This window comes from Hydra viridissima, unplaced genomic scaffold, assembly GCF_058129835.1.
Source record: "Hydra viridissima isolate aposymbiotic clone 2 unplaced genomic scaffold, HvirCarnegie_v1 scaffold_1, whole genome shotgun sequence".
Taxonomy (NCBI): domain Eukaryota; kingdom Metazoa; phylum Cnidaria; class Hydrozoa; order Anthoathecata; family Hydridae; genus Hydra; species Hydra viridissima.
The window spans coordinates 28290169-28307672 of NW_028324300.1; the positions used below are offsets into that span (position 1 = coordinate 28290169).

At 28.0% G+C, this 17504-nt stretch overlaps 1 protein-coding gene and 1 long non-coding RNA gene across 3 annotated transcripts; both read left to right on the forward strand.

Annotated features, from left to right (window-relative positions):
* Positions 1-5119: 5119 nt before the first annotated feature.
* On the forward strand, positions 5120-7087 carry LOC149894303 (uncharacterized). The gene is made up of 2 exons (XR_016446758.1): positions 5120-5354; positions 6692-7087. It is a non-coding gene; the product is annotated as an uncharacterized LOC149894303 (long non-coding RNA).
* A 2425-nt stretch (positions 7088-9512) lies between these two features.
* Positions 9513-16717, forward strand: LOC145192097 (uncharacterized). 2 transcript variants are annotated; one of them, XM_090076965.1, is made up of 16 exons: positions 9513-9705; positions 10949-11007; positions 12563-12694; positions 12878-13036; positions 13344-13474; positions 13721-13793; positions 13951-14055; positions 14145-14276; positions 14493-14594; positions 14826-14957; positions 15164-15277; positions 15389-15529; positions 15771-15938; positions 16038-16180; positions 16292-16427; positions 16543-16717. In XM_090076965.1, exons 2-16 carry the CDS (start codon positions 10962-10964, stop codon positions 16587-16589), a joined length of 1761 nt encoding a protein of 586 aa, XP_089933091.1. In that variant the 5' UTR covers positions 9513-9705; positions 10949-10961; the 3' UTR covers positions 16590-16717. The 2 variants fall into 2 exon arrangements, with proteins under 2 accessions (XP_089933091.1, XP_089933092.1); XM_090076966.1 differs by having other exon boundaries at positions 9587-9707; positions 10952-11007.
* The last annotated feature ends 787 nt before the right edge of the window (positions 16718-17504 follow it).

Below are 17504 nucleotides of genomic sequence, written 5' to 3' on the forward strand. Positions count from 1 at the left end.
TTTATAATTATTGTAATTAATTTTATTGCTATTATTGTTGTTTTCGTTACTGTTTTTGTTATTTATATTGTTATTAGTAGTACTATTTTTATTATCATTTTTATTGTTTTTTTTTTTAATGTACTTGTAATTATTTTAACCTTATTTAATTAGCATCCTTTTTTTTGGCTTTTTGTTTTATGAAGTATTTTTTCTCATAAGAATATTTTTATTTAGAAATTAAGTAATTATTTTTATATTAAATAAGTTTGCTAGATTTAATTTTTCATTTTGTTTTATTTTTAGAATAGTTAATAGTAAGATTAAGCAACTACCGAAATTAAGTCTCTTAACCTCGTTTTCATTTTTAATTAATGCAAATTTTTAAGTTTTTTAAGTATTTTTTTAGCAAGTTTTTTTTTAAACGCAAGAGAATCAAGATTTTGTGAACCGCATTTAAATTTTATATATGCATATATAAATGTAAGTTTTTATGTACAGTGAACAGGTTTTATGTACGTTAAAGTTTGTATATCTTTAACACTACTAATACCACTAAAATTTATTATACCTTCCAACCCGCCCCTCTTCTGTAGCTGATTTGTTATTTCTGATTGATGTGCCGTAATACTTTTCACGAAAAAGAACTTCCTCTTTGATTGTTTTGATAAATGATAAGATTATTTAATGATTACAGCGTTTAGATGACGTCATTTATGTCAACTAAAGTGTGCATTCGTGTGCAAAAAAGGAGTTTTCGATTCTTTATTGAAAGTAAAAAAAGTATTCATGATAAAATCCGACAACTAATTATTGCCACACTTGTGGTAATTACTTCTAAAAAAGTAGTTCGAATCAATTTTCTCAAACAGTGGTTTATGTCCTTCAATAAGTGTACATACCCTGCTGTGAAAAAAAATTATTAATTCAGTTTACCATAAGTACAGTACTACAAGAGAATTACTCATACAGATTAACAGGTTTTCAGCACCAAAATGTGTTGCGTGTCTTCGGCTAAGTTGGAATGTTTTGGTAAATATGAAGACTTTATATAGTAATACAAAATGGTTCGTGTTAATCATGAGCTGCAGTGTAATGAATAGCCTAGCTGCTTAGAGTACTACAAAGAACTAGCCAAAAGCAATTATACAAAAATTAATTAACACCAAAAAAAACTTTTTTCAGCCGAAAGGAAAAACGTATTTTGTATTTTGAACGTTCAAATACAAAATACTTCTTGAAAAAAGTACTTCAAATGAAAGTACGAAATGCTTTCCAAAAAAAGTATTTGAAATACAAATACAGTATCATGGATGATCACTAAAAATACAATAACGGATGATCACTAAAAATCATAGCTTCCTCATTTTCTTTTTTTTTTTTTTTTAAAGTAAAAAAAGTATTTTATAGAGAAATGTTTATTTTATTTAACACAATTTTTTATTCAGTTTGATTGTATCGCTTCATTTCATCTAACACGGTGAATTAAACTCTTAGTGCGTCCTACCTTTGAATGGATCATGAACTAAAATTAGTTAGCTAAAAATTAGATTAAAATTAAAATTGAACTTAAAAAATGATTGTTTTTTAGTTACTTGAATCTTAATGATTCAGATATTCGGGTACATATTGATTCTGCCTTCAATAGTGCAATTGCCTATGGTAGAATGGCTCATTACCTCAACTGTTTCTAGCAATTAATCAAATTCTTCCCTAGTGTCTCAGCAAGTGCATCCTTGGATGACATTGGGGTCAACTTTAGTCAAATAATACTTAATTCCTTCTTTTAGTTGGAGTGCTTTTGCTTTCCAATTATTCTTCTACACAAGTCCTTTTAGCAATGACCAAAAATTTTCAATTAGTCTTTAGATAGTCCTATACGCTTTTGGCTTAATGAAAAGATGAGGCTAAGAACACAAATTTGTCACTATGATGATGCTCTTTTATAAACAGGATGAGTCTCTTTTGAATACAATGTTCAAAGTATATAAATTGGTAAATAGCATTGCCAGATTCTTTAAAAAACGGTTTAGAGGTATATTTGGACGAAATTGCGATCTAGACGAGTAATTATTCTGGATAATTTTTCTTTTCTTAAACTTTTGTTTTTGACTGTATTTAACATTTAATGGAGTCAACAAAGTATTACATATAACGATTCATCATCAATGATCCATTCAAAGTCACGGGAATTTTGGTAAAGCCTACTACAACACGTTCGAATTCTTTGCGTCATTTGGTCATCTCGCTTCGGAATTTTTTTTTTTTTTTTTTACAACATTTGAAAGCAGACTTATTTTTAACTAGTTTATCCAATGATGATTGCGAAATACTGAATTTACAAGCTACTTGCCTTTAATAATTACCATCTTGATGATCAAAAATGGTTTTAATCTCGGTAACTTTACTTTTTGGCATTTTTTTTTGGCTAAACGACCATTTCCAGCCTCTCTCTCATATCCAGCCTCTCTCTCTCATGTCCAAATTTGTTATGTTATAAATTGTTCTTCTAGGAATGTTTTCAGCTTGGAAATACTTTAACGTGTTTGTTTTTCAAAGGTTCATATTTTTGAGAACAAATAAAACTAATACACACGTTTTCGGTGTTCATCTTTGTTTTTTTTTTTTTTTTCGTTCACTTTCATTTTTAGATAGTTAATTTAATTTCTTTTTGTGTTTTCTGAAAATAGAAGCTTTGAGCTTAGTAAATACAGTACTGTAAATAAGCTTTAGCCTTCCATAATTTTATAATTATTTTTGATCTTATCGTAAAAATACGAAGGACTTAGGAAGTAAAAAAAAATCAGATTTATAGACACATATTTTACAAACAAAAATATCTAGAAATAATTTAATAAAATATGATACTAAAAAAAAAACAATTAATACTTCGTATGTCCGCCCTTTTGCATTGATCACAGAAGAGAATCTTCTTGGAATGGATTCATATAAATTTGTAATGAAATTTTGTGGAATATTGGCCCACTCTCTTTTTAATATACTTCGACAGTTTTGGGAGGCCTTTTTTTTATCCAAATAATCCCAAACATGTTCAATAATGTTCAAATCTGGACTTTGAGGAAGCCAGTTCATTACTTCGAGAACTCCCTCCTCACACATGTCCTGTAAATATTTTTTGGCCATTCGGGAACAATGTTTGGGATCAATGTCTTGCTGTAGAATGAAATTATTACCAAATAGTCTCATTCCAGATGGTATTGCATGATGTCATAAAATTTCTTTATACTGTTCTCCTGTCAGTTTGCCATCAATTCTGATTAAATCACCTACTCCAGATGATGAAATACAACCCCAAACTAAAACAGAACCTCCCCCATGCTTGATTGTTGGATGTAGACAATCAGGGCGTTAAGCCTCTCCTACCCTTCTTCTTACATACTGTCGTCTTCTGCTACCGAACAACTCAAATTTTGATTCATCTGTGTATAGTACACGGTTCCTTTGTACAATTATTATGCTGTTTTGCATATTTAAGTCTTTTTTCTTTATTGCTAAGACGTAATAAAAAACCCAGCTTTTAGCAAATGTCATTGAATGCAAGATGAGGAAACATTTGTCCCAGCCGCAACCTGAATGTCTTGGGGTAGTTCACTGGAGGTTTTTTTTCGACTTTGAAGAGACACATTTTTAAAACATTTATGTCATGTTTTGTAAGCTTTAAAGGTCTTCCACTTCTAGTTTTATCCTCAAGAGATCCCGTGTTTTTAAATTTTTTTATAATTTCTCTAATGGCTGTCCTTGAATATTTTGTTTTTTGAACAATTTGTCGTTGAGAATAACCTTCTTCATGAAGCACGATAATTTTTTTATGTTTTACTGGTGGAATTTTACCCATTTTATTACTTAAATAACAATTAAAATAATAATACAAAAGAAAAAAAAAACAAAAAAAAACGTAAATTAGAATAAGTTTTGCTCTTAGAAAAACAAAAAATAATATTAAACACACAGTATCTATGAAATATCTTTGTAAACTGTACTATCATCTAATATGAAGCCTTCACAGCAATAAATAAACAAAAATGCAAGAGCAAACTAAAAACAAACGAGCTGATACGAATAGGGTTCAGATCAGCATATAATAAAAATAAACACGTTAAATATCTAAATACAAAAATCAATTTAAAATTTTGATAAATATTGCTTTTTTCTGTTAAAATAGTGCTAAGTATTGTTTGAAATAAGACATTTTATATAAAAAAATAATTGAAAGCTATTATTCAAAATATGTTAAAAAAATATGAGATTTAATAAGTAGGCTAAAACTTCTTCACGGTACTGTACACATCATCCTAATCACTGCACGACGCAGAGTTACTCAGGATAATCAAAAAACGGCAAAAACTTAACAAAATTTTATAAAAATTGTAAATAAATATATTATATGTGAAAATAATATTTTTTTTGGGCCAAAGTGTTCAAATTTGTTAACAAAAATACTTTTTACGCGCACCTTCGAAGCGTACATTGCGTGCATACATGTTAACGTGCGCTAACTCAACTTGATATTTGCAACTTGATATTTGCATAATAATGGTTTTAAAAGGATTTCAATACATGAAAATAATTTTCCAGGACCAAAATGGCTAATTTTATTGGTCATAAGATTTTCTTTAAGCCATTGATATTCTATAAATGAATCATAATTTCTACCACATTGTTTTAATTTTTTCTTCATTTTTGAAATAAATGTAGCTTATTTATGTTCTCGTTGCTAGTTTCTTCATTTTCGTTTCAATTCGTAAAGTAAATCCTTTCATAATCGTAACTTATCCACTCCTAATTCAGGTATATTCGGGATCAGATCTAATCTTTTTGTTATTATTGTTTTTAAAAATCGTCAAGTTAATAAGATCATTAATGTATATTAAAAACATTTTTGAATACTTTATATAATTTTTCACTTTCTTTGAAAACAATCACATTAAGTTTCCTTTAATATCTAAGTAAATAATGTTACTTGTATACTACAGGAAGTACTAAAGTTGTTTTGTAAAGCTATTTCAAATATGTAGTACTTATCGAATAATGAATCATTATTCAAAATTAACAATAAACATTTTAATAAACTTTTAAGTAGCATATCATGACAAAACTATACTATATTTATACTAAAACAAGTTATACTAGTAAAATTCAAGAAATACAAATGTCAATGAGTCCATAAAAACCTTGTTTTCCGCCATTTTCATTTGTTTTGATATAATAAACTAGTGTTAATAAATGGCGGAAAACAAGGTTTTTATGGGATTCACTGACATTCTAAAAGTAAAAGTGTTCACTAACTGAAAAAAAAAAGATATCTCCTTGGAACTCAGTGGAATATTTTTTAAACTGATATTTAAAACAAAAAAGTGTGTATGTATTCTATGTTATTTTACAAAGTACTTCTAATTTCAACAAAAAAAATTAGATTGGATTTTTTTTAAATGTATTTGAAATATATAAAACTAAAAGATTATCTTCAAAGTAAATATGGACTTTTATTTAGAATAAAAAGTCTTCATTTTTACTAAATAAAAATCTCTCATTTTTCAGATTTCTTTGAAAATGATATTAAAATTTTTAACTTCTTTTAACCATAAAAAGTAAAATATAAGTTTTATTAAAAAAACTGTTTTTACTTTTTAAATAAATAATCATTGTAATTTAACATTATTAAAAAAAAGGGCACTATATTTACAAAAAGTCGAGAGGGATTTATTACCATTTTTTTGTTGTTTTGAGTCACAGAGGGACTTTACGTATTATCATTTTGAAACGAGGCAAAACTAAATTAAATTTCACCCGTTAGAAATACACTTCCCTACGTCTGATTATTGTGAATTGAGCCGGTTTCAGCAATACTTCTACATTTCGTCAGGTTAGAATTATTTTAATTTATCTCCAATTTTAAACGTTGGGAGAAAATGAATTGTTGATTTTACTAAGTAATGATTACTTTTAAAATACATTTTATTTTTAAATTTTTTTTTTAAAATAGTTTCTTTAGATAAAAATTATTTAAAGAATAAGTTATCATTTCTTAAAAAAGTAATAATAAAATTTTAAGTAATTTTTACTTATTAAAAAATTCAAAAATTTTCTTTCAACGTTTAAAATGGGAGATAGAACAAAATAATTATAACCTGACGATTTGTTTTACTTTTATTATTAACCCCTCCACCGCAGTATTTTATCATGGACAGTCTAGAGGTTATTTTTCTAACAGTTTTAAAAATGTGCACTAACGACCAAGAAAACTTTTAACTGATAGCCCTGTGGTCATTTAGAAGAAGAAGTGACCACAGCGTGATAGTTATCTTTTATTAGTGTTTCTTTTTTAAAAACTAATCCACTTTGTTTTTTAATGCATGTAAGCTTGAAATAAATATATTATTTTATGCTAGTATTACAATTTTATTACACATGCGCACAATCGAAAAGACGATTTTTATTTAAAAAAATTTAATTTCTAAAAATATGCTCCTCATCATCTAAAATCATTAAGTGTTCACTTGCAGTCCAAAGTAAGAAATATTTAGATCGGTTTTTATGTATTATTTTAACACTGATTTCAAATTTGAGCTCAGTTTTTTTCTGCATGCTCTAGTGTCTTTGAAATATCTAATTCATAGATTTTTCAATAGCTTGCTTTTTTATAGATACTTTCGTGTAATGACCACAAAATTATATGATTATTTTCTTTTAGATCATCATGACTGATCACGATTCTTCAAATAAATATGAGTGCTCAGATTACTGTAGCTCATTCTGTTATATCTGTGGTTGTTATACACTTGTCAGACAATCATGAAACAAGCAAATTAACATGACTCCATTTCAATCTTCATAATTTGATAGTTCACGACTTATTTCAATCTTCAGCCTTGTGACCAAGAACAATAAATTGGCTTTGTATTGTTTTTTTACATGCGTGTACCTGGCGACCAAATACTTAAATTTGATTGTGCACGTATTTTATAAAGCTGATTTTTTGTGATGTAAACCTTCCAAGATAATCTATAATTGCAGTGTTTTGATATGTTTCTTTCCGAAATTCTTTCTGTAAGCATTTTATGTCTCCAAGAAAGCTATATTCTTTCAATTTCGTTCCTATTATTTAACTTATTTTGTCTTAATTGAGGTATTTATTCCGCTTGTGAAGAAGAAATTCAGGCCCTTTTAGGCCACGTATCTTTTTTTTTTTAATTATCTTATCCCGCAGTTATTCCTATCAAGGCATTCAAGCATGCCCTATTAATCTTGAAAGTGCTAAAATTAATGTTCACAGAGACGTTCTATTAAACGTCTAAGATATAAGAGAGCATTTTGCAAAGTCGGGAACTCATCAAAATTTAGAAGAAAATCTGAATTAATGGGTTGCAAATCCAGCTTTTTAAATGTGACGTCATGAAACACAAATTCAGATGCTTTTTCGTAACACAAAGTTTTTTTTTTTTTTAATTTTCAACACGCAAAGTTTGTTTGGATACATGATAAATAAAATATTGTTTATAATCCAAGTATTAAAAAAATGCAATTAAAAATCCCGAACAAAATTTAAAAGCTAAATATAGAAATAGCCAAATAATCGAGACCAAAGTGGACTTGAATTATTTGCTTTTCTGTTGTAAATGTAATGTTTAAAAATGTTTAAGCTTAGAGTGGCTTCATGAGAGAATTCTATCAAAAAGAATGATATAAAAATTTCACACATATTACTTAAAAGGTTACTCGACATTAAAGTATCATTTGATTTTTTTTGTTCATGAAATCATGAAAAGGTGAAAGGTTAGTAGGCGTCGATAAAGAACTTTATGCGAAAAACTTATTAAAAGATCATTAAATGTTTTTATTGACTCTCAATTTCAAACGTTTTCTAATCCTATATCTGCCTTTGGTAGCGAGTCGCTCTTATCGCCTTCTTCTTTCATATATCAAAATTAGCACAATCCGATAATAATTACACTTTCGTTGTCAAGAGCCACAAACATTTCTATCTTGGGAATTGAGTAGGCGATGTAATCGCAATGGACTTTTTTAAAAGATTAATAAAAATATCTTAACGTTGAAAAGGTTCACTTTTAAATTTTTTAGGATGTTCGCGTTTCTTAAAAAAAACAACTTCTGTTTATCACTGGGCAGTATTTACTTTTAATTATTTTATTATTTTATTCTTTAATTATTTAATTTATTTTATTTTAACTATTTTCATGTAAAGGTTGTGGGATGAGGTAAACACCAACTGTCTGTCAGGACAATTTTGGCGGTTAGAAATAATTTTTTAATGACACTTTCTTGGAATATAAAACATTTTCCAAACTGGGTATGCTCCAATCAGAAAGTCTTTCTGTTTACGAAACTGTCCTTTCTAAAAAGTTTTTCTGTAGAAAACCTTCCAATTGTTGCATGAGTAGTTTGGAAGATAAATCACATGTCGACAATGTTATACAAAATATCCTCACTGGGGATCGACCTTGAAACAGATTAGATTTCCATTATTCCATTTAAGGTCTTCCACAAGTATTATGCCGCAATGTGCTGAATTATGTAATGAATTAAACTTAAGCGATAATTTTTTTGTTAATTGTTTGTTGTAAGTAAGTGCAATCGAATGTTGAGTGTAATTTAAAAAGTTATATAGAATAGTTTAAAAATTTTTTTAGCTCCATATGGAAAGCGTTTAACAAATTTTAAGTAAAAACATTCTTTATCTTGATACTATATTCCCTGATTTTTTTTTCTGTACGTTGTCTAAAGCCTCTCTTTATTTAAGCTTCGATGCATGTCTGATCGCATAATCCTATAAAAAAAAAGTTGACTGGAAGGTCTACTCCTATATCACAATTTTATCCATTAACTTCCAAACTTAAAAAAACTTAGATCACTAAGGAAATTCACAAACTTGTTACCGATTTGAAATGATACTCGCGTAAAATGCCAGCTTAGGTAGATTCAAACTGTTTCAATTATATTTACCGATGATATGAGCTGAAACCATCTGAAAGAGCCTACTTAGTGTAATCTGATTTTGATTTTGATTTCAATAATGCAGAAAAGCTTCTTTCAGTAGTTTATCAAAAGATTTTTCACCTGAGTGACTTTTTCATTAAAAGGACAGGAAATCTCACCAGAGTTTTTGAATTCCAACGTCAACATAGAATAGTGTTTCTCATTAGTTCTCTTCAATACGATTGCTGGTTTCCACGAGCTTATTATTTATGTTCTTTTAATAAAATGTCAAAGAAATAATCTATTTTGGAATTATTTTATTTTCTGATTTAAAACGTTTGATCTCAAATTTATTTAGTTTAGCTTTTATCATTTCACGGTTATTTAGTACTTTTACTTCAATGTAACCACAATAATTTTACTAAATTAATAAGTAAAAATTTGCATTTTGAAAACTTTTTATAGCCATAAAAAAGGGCGAGTAAAAACCAGACATTCCCATTTAAGGATACCTAAAGAAACCATGGCATTTTTTTGAGGAAAAGAAAAGAATCTTAATAAATAATAACTAGAATAATGCCTCATAATCCTATCATTTTGAGACTGACAATAACGAATTAGTTTTTTATAGTTTTAAAGTGTATAGAGTGATGAGTAATGTTCATCTAAGTCTTCGTCAGTTAAATATCAGGTAAGCAATTCGCAACTCATCAAACTACAGTACGTATACGTTTGAAAGGAGTGGCATCGCAGCTCAAAAAAAAGTTTGAGGTAAAAAGTTTAAATCTAATTTTGTATGTTTAGATTTTTAACAAAAAGTTGTTCTCTAGTTTCTTTCAAAAACTGTGGCGTTTATTTGTTACATGATTTTAAATTTTAAAAGAGAGAAATATACTTTTAGAATTCAAAAAGTCTGATCTTCTAACTTTCCGATTATTTTTTACATTTCACTGAATTTTTTACATTTCACTTAACTTTTTAAGGATATTTTAAACAAGTTTTTTCGTATTTCCAATGTAACATTTAAAGTAAATTTGAAAATGTGTTGCTCTTTCTAAAAAACTTTCACAACTTTTGCTTTTGATTTTTCAACATGAGGCCAAAACCTTTAGCCTCATGTTGAACGATCCTCATTTCCAGCTGTTTAAAAAGAAAAAAATTTCGTTACTAAAACCAATCATCAACCGAACAAACTTTTTGCAAATCTTGAATAAAACACCCTGGGAACGAGTTTGATTTTTTTTTTCAAAAGCAGTTCTACCGAATTTTAAGTTTGCTTGCTTTCAATCAGAAAAACGGATAAGTTTTGAAAACGGAAAGTATATTTAAAAAAGAGATTGTATTAAAAAAAAAAGAATTAATACCAAGGAAAAGTTTTCACATCATGGTTCCTTTTTTTCCGCAATTACTGATTGGTTAAGCGGTAATAGTTAAGTTCTATTGGCCAAGTTATGTTTCTTCAGTCACGTTGTTTTAATACACAAAAGAATTTTTCAATTTAAAAACAACAATGCAAGGATTACTGATGTCACCTTAGTGTCGATAATTGTTGCTATGTTTCAAAAAGCAAAAAGCAATTTACAACAAATCTAATTTTAATTGATTAACACATTTAATTTTAATTAATTAAAATTAGATATGTTATAAAAAACACTAAAATATTTTGACCTTGAGCCAAGTTTAAAACTATTGTCTGATAAAAGCTAAAACTTTAAAAGTTTTGCAAAGATAAAAAATGAAAAGAAAAATTAAGAGAAAATGAAATTTATTATTTTCAGCACTCTCGTAAAGAAGAAGTAAGTTAAAAAAAAGCTGAAATAAATGAGTTTCTTTCTGAACAAATTTATTTTCAGTGTGGGACTAAAATTGAAAGTGAATTTTAGTCCAACTCCGGAGAGGAGGTAAGGTAGCTTACCTCCTCTCCGGAGTAAAGGAGGTAGACTAAAAATCGCTCTTATTCGATATACCTCAATAAAGTATAATTTTTCTTTTTACTTATTCTAATTGATTTTAGGTAAAAAAGGGAAATGCTTGGAGCCACCACTTTTATCGCGCTTTTGGGCCTCGTAGCAGGTATTGGATTTTTTATGTAACTTTTTATATTTTTTGAACAGTTTGTTCTTCCGATAAATTTTAAGTAAAGTTATTAGAAAAATTAAAGCATTCAGTTAAAATTCAACTAATGAAATTCAATCAATAAAGTTATGAAAAAACTGCTGAAATTATAACCAGGAAACTTTTGAATCTGGAGATTTACCACCAACATTAATGTGGGAGGATGTGTAACATTCATAACATTTATAAGTAGCTTTAGCATTTAAAATGTAATAAAATTGTTATGCGTATTTTTTTTACAGCATCACCGTTTATATTTCTTTTTCTTTTTTTTTTCTCCTCTTCAAATCCGCATCTTTTCAGATTCAAAATGATTCGAAACTTATTTAATATTATAAAATGCAAGAAAATCTTATTCATAGAAGCATTATAGCATTTTGTAAAATGCATTTTCAGTATCCCCATCACCGGAAACGCGTTATATAAAACGGATTAGTTATTAGGTAAACGAACCGGTTTTTGTTAAACCGACGCAAGTTTGTTGCAATGCTAAGATTTTGTAATAAAAATAACTTTCCAAATTCCATTTTCACATTTTTAGTAACAACCGCTGAAAGTTTAAACAACACAATAACAGTTAGTCTCGGTTAATAAATGTTAAAAAGAAAAAAAATTAGATAATAAAAAAAATAATTGGCAAAAGTGAAAAAAACTTTTTTTTTAAATGGCACCCTTTAAATAAAAACTGGTATGTCTAATGTGCTGTTGCATGCAGTTTATATCCACACGTTTTTAAAATAAACCCTGCGGGGAAGATTCTATTCATATTTAAAATTACATACGCATATCTATTCAATAAAATTCCATCAATAAAAAAGCTATTTAAATGTGTTTAATTACTAATTTCAGTGGTAGAATGATCTTGGATGGAATGGCTTATTGAATGCAACACTATACATGGGGTCAACACCCTTTTTTAAACAAGGGTTCTTTTTTTGCTATATTTTGTCAAAATATTTTGAATTATTTATTGTAAAAAAAAAATTTAATGATAAATTTAAAATTAAAATAACTAAACTATGGCTATATTTATAGTGATAATTAATATTCATTTCTTTAGGTGTAGTAATAAAACGCCGCGTAGATTCTGTTACATATTCTATCTCCATAGATCTCCAGCAAAAAAATAGTTACTTAGCAATATTAAACACCATGTGTATAAACTGAGTATAAAATGAATTGAAAAAAAACAAACAAAAAAACTAATCGATAAGTGAAAGTTAGCTTTCATCCTTGGAGAATTTTTTTGTTAAAGTAAATTTTTGAAACGTAGTTGAAAATAGTTCTGAAAAAAAATCTTTTATTCTTTTTCTTTTAAATCCACTTTAAATCCACTTTAAATTCGTCCATTTTTTCGTTCATTTCTCATTCAATGAAAATATTTTATTTGTTTCTGTCATCATATTGTTATTTGTCTCATGGCTCTTTGTTTTTTAACAAATGTTTATTTATAAAGAGCGCATGACTATCTTGTAAATATTTATATTATTAATTTTTATATATTTTTTTAAAGGTCAAAGTCGTGTATTATTCAATTGTAATTTTGAAACCGATCTTTGTGGCTTGACTACAACTGGGAATAATATTTGGATTAGATATAATCAGCCTACTCCATCTGGCAACACAGGACCAGATGTTGCATACAGTAAATATATTTCTTCTTTATCTTCTTCATCTTCTTCTTCTTCTTTTCTTCTTCTTCTTCTTCTTCTTCTTCTTCTTCTTCTTCTTATTATTATTATTATTATTATTATTATTATTATTATTATTATTATTATTATTGTTATTATTATTATTGTTATTATTATTATTGTTTTTTAAAATTTAGATGGATCATACTATGTTTATTTTGAAGCATCTGATCCAAATTATGCAATCAGTGCACAGTCTCCACTAACTTTAACTATTCCTTCAAATGTTGTATCAGCTCCAGTTGTACGCCTTCGTTATGCTCTTCATGCCTATGGTGCAGGAATTACATCTTTTAGTGAGTGAAATGTTAATTTCTGATGGTTAATTTCAGGTCTTCCAAAAAATTTTAGTTAATAAAATTCAAATAAGTATGTTTTTGTCTGTAAACAAATGTTGTGACAAATAATGTTTGTTTGTACTTCATAAGATATTAGTTAGTAAAATTTAGAGCAATATCATCTATAAAAAGATGTTTTTTTTTTTTTTTTACAAATACTCATAGAAGTATGTTTTTTACATAAAATTTAGTTAGTCCTCATACTGATAAATGCATTAAAAGATTCTTGTAGTAACTATGCATTTAATTCTTGTTTTTGTTTCAGATGTTAAGCTATACGCTGATAATAATGTTCTTCTACAAAATGATCAGGTACTTAAAGCTCAATTACAAACTAGTTCTACCGCTCCTTGGCAAGTAATTGATAAAATCTATTCATTTGGATCAATTGTTAGGGTAAGAACTTTATCTTTAGTAGTATTGTTTTACAATTTTTTCCTTTTTGTAAGGAGTAAATTGTTTTTTTTAAAAACTAATTCTCACTTCTTTTAATTTTGAGAAGCAAGGTATGAATTTTTTTAAACGTTTCATGATTTTTGAACAGTTAAAAGATAACATTTAAATAATTGTATAGCATGTTCATTTTTTAAAGTTTTTTTTAACAGTTATATATTTTTAAAGGTTATATCTTTCTTTTATTAGAGAATAGAGTTTGTTGTTACTACTTTCACATGGGAAGGAGATTTAGCCATTGATGATTTGACTGTATATGCACGTATGTATCCATTTGCTTTTTTTGTATTCATACTTTTAGTGAGAAAGGAAATACAAAAACAGTATAAAAAAAATTTAAAAAATAGTTTTTGGTTTTTGTAACAAAGCAATTTATTTTATTTTTTGGATTTGATGAAATAATCATGTTTATTTTGCAGAGGGATGTGGTACATGTGGCTCAAATGCTTTATGTTCGACTACAAATGGCATTGAGCAGTGTGTTTGTTCAAGTGGTTATGCTGGTGATGGATACACATGTTCACGTAAGTTAAGTTTTCTTAGAACTTGATGCTACAATTTTTTTTAACATTTTTCACTGTTTTTTTGGTTATGTTTCTTATCTTATTTTCAGCAAACTGTCCAAGTCCATGTGATCCAGTAAAAGCTGAATGCATTGTGTCATCTGGTGTTGCATCATGTCAATGCAAAGCCGGATTTGGTTCTGGCAATGGACTTGCCAGCTCTGGAAACAGCTCTTGTGTAGGTTAGTACTAGTTTTCATTTTTTTGTTTGTTTATTTGTAACATTAAAAGAAATTTAAAAGAAGTTGAGGTCTCTTTTTTTACCCTTGCTAAATAGATTACATTTTTAGCTTTTACATTAATAAAAACTCTACATATTTTGTTACTTGTATATTTCTATTTCTTATATAAAATAAAGCAATATCAGAGAAATTATTTGCTTCATTCCTATTATTTAGTAAATATTCTCTGTGGTGCAGTCCAATGCAGCCCCTATGCAGATTGTGTTACTGAATTTGGAGTACCAGTTTGTAGATGCAGATCAGGATATGTTTGTGGAGGTTTTTAATTAGTTAAAATAATCAGCATTATGTGATTTACAATTTTTTTTACTTTTTAAAAGAAGTAAGCATTTTAATCAAGCAATAAATTTTGCGCAAAGTTATTGCAACTCATAATTAGAGGATTGAATGCTTCAAGTACTAAAATTTGTTTTTGTTGTAAGTACTTATTATTTGCAACTGAGGCTGAAACCTTGACACCAAATTGCAAATTTAATATATCTTCTATAGACAAATGTGTTACACAAGGTCTTTGTGCAAATAATGCAGTTTGTTCAGTTGTTGGTGGCATTGAAACATGCACTTGTGGTCTAGAATACTCTGGGGATGGTAAGAGTGCACCTGGTAGCTCTGGTTGCAGAAGTAAGTGATTTTAGATTAATGCTGTTGATATTAAAAGCTTAGCTCTAAAATATATAAACCTAATTGTAAATAACCCCAATTGTTTTAAAATGAAAAGATAAGTTTTTGTTAAATGCTTATTTCAAGATTATTTCTTATTTTAATTTGATAACTATTTATTTTAATTGTGATTTTTAAAAGTAAATTAAATGTTAATCTTGATTTAGGCAAATGTGAACTTGCTAATTGCGGAGTAAATGCTGCTTGTAGTCTTAATGCTGCATATGTGGCTGTCTGTCAGTGCAACACAAATTTCGTGAGCAATGGAACAAGCTGTGTTGGTAAGTTGACTGTTAGTCTTTGTTTTTCTTAGGTTTCTTCTCTTTCTGGAAAATGTTTTCCATAAGTTTTTGGGAGATATGATAAAAAAATTTTTAAAATTTTTGTTTTAGATGTAAACGAATGTTTAACATCAGGCTGGTGTCGTGGTGCTAATACTTATTGCCTTAATAGTATTGGTGGATTTTCATGTGAATGCCTACCAAACTACTCTGCAAATGTGTCAACATCTGGGCGTGATCGTAGTTGTCCCAGTTAGTAATAAATAATTATTTCTACATGTGTTTTTTTTTTCACACCTATTTTTAATTATGTGGGTCTTTTCATTAAAATTCATTTTTAGATGAAATAAACAATAGAAAATTATTTTAATTCAAGTTTGTGTAAACTTTAATGCTGATTACTAAGTAAAATATACTATGTTAATTTTGCATATTATGTTATATTTGCAAATTTCATCCAGATGTTTAAAAGAGTTACTCAATTAATACTTAGATTATCAACAATGTCTTATTGGCAAGACATGCGACTGTAGCGGTGTTCCAGACCTGAAGACTGTCCCCTCTATTTCATACTTTTATGGTGTCAATGAAGCAAACCGAGCAGTAGCACTACAGTTTTTAGACTTATGGTCAGACAAGAATCTGAAATATTATTGCAAATGTAAAATTTCTTTTTCAAAAGCATTTAGCAAAGTTTACTTTAATATTAGTATCAAGACATAATGATTGAGCAGCTATAAATACATGCTTTCTATTTTAGTGTCAAAATGTAACCAAAATATGCTTGGAGACATGGTTGCAAATATCACAATTTATGCAAAGCGTGCAGAAGAGATGATGAATAACACAATTCTTGCATTGCAGCGTGTTAGAGACTTTATTAATTGCAGTCCTTATGAAGCGGTAGGTTTAAAATAGCTTCTAATGTTTCAACTTTGTATCTTTGTTTTAAGTTAGGTGACCAAATGTCCTAAATATAATTAAATGATGTAATCAATAAATTGATTCTATCAGCTTGAACCTGCCTGGTGGAGCTTGTATGACACTTTAAGCGATCAGTATCTTGTCTTCAAACAAGTAAGGAAAGATCTAGTGTACAAATTCACTCTAATACAAGAGGAAAGAGCAAGATGTGAGCAAACGAACGCTGGTGAGTTTATTATGATTGACCTTTGCATATTTGTAGATTTTTACATATTGATATTTTTATTCAAGGAATATACAGCTTATAGGTATCTTAATTCCTGTTTCTGTTTATTATTCAGATTGGTTCCGTAAAGCTCTTGAGTGGTTTTCACCTGTCAAGTTTTAATTACTACAACATTTTGTCAGAAAAAGTTCCAAATACAAATAAACACTCCATTGATTCCTTTGTATTTATATTTGTGTTTATGTTAACGTTTTGTAAATCTTTTTAACAAGTAACATTTTTTTTTTAAAGTATACCTTTTTTAAAAAAGTTTTAACCGCAGTTCATTTTCTTTGTTACATGCTTGTTCAAATCGTAACTGTTTTGAAAAATAAAGCTTAAAAAGTCTTCGTTTTTTAGTGACACTTTGCACATCAAGTACACCTGACTTTTAGTTTTGAATATATTATGTAAGTGCAGACGCTTTTAATGTATCATATACACGAATCCCATTTAGTTTTTTTCAAAGTTTCCTCGTTGCAAAAAATGGTGGCTTTTTCACTCCAACCAAGAGAAAACATCGTAAAAGGTTCAAGATATGGGGTTTTTAAGAAGTAGGATAAAAGTGAAGAGTTTTTTTAATATAAGAAAATATTTCGAATTTTTTTTGAGAAAAAGCCTCAATATTTGTATTATCTTCTGAGTTAAAATACGCAACTGAAATATTATAAATCTAAATCGCAAGCTACTTAATTGAACACGTACAAGTAAACCCAACGTATTTTTTTAAATTGATGAGAAATACGTAAGATATTATTGCCGAATTTTTCTCCAAAGGATTAAGGGATCTTAACTGTTTCATTAATGACGCTGGTAATGGTTGGTCGAAATTCCATCTAATTGTGTATGACGATTTATTACAATCTGATTCTAGTAAGATATTAAAACCTTTTTGGACATAAGGTTTTTTCCAGTTTCAGATTTGGATCCAAACGACAATCCAAGTCAATATATCACTGCTAAAAGTTTATCTTAAACGCAGCTATCTTAATTCTTTAGTTTTTTAAAAAACCAAATAAAATTTTCCCAGCCCACAAT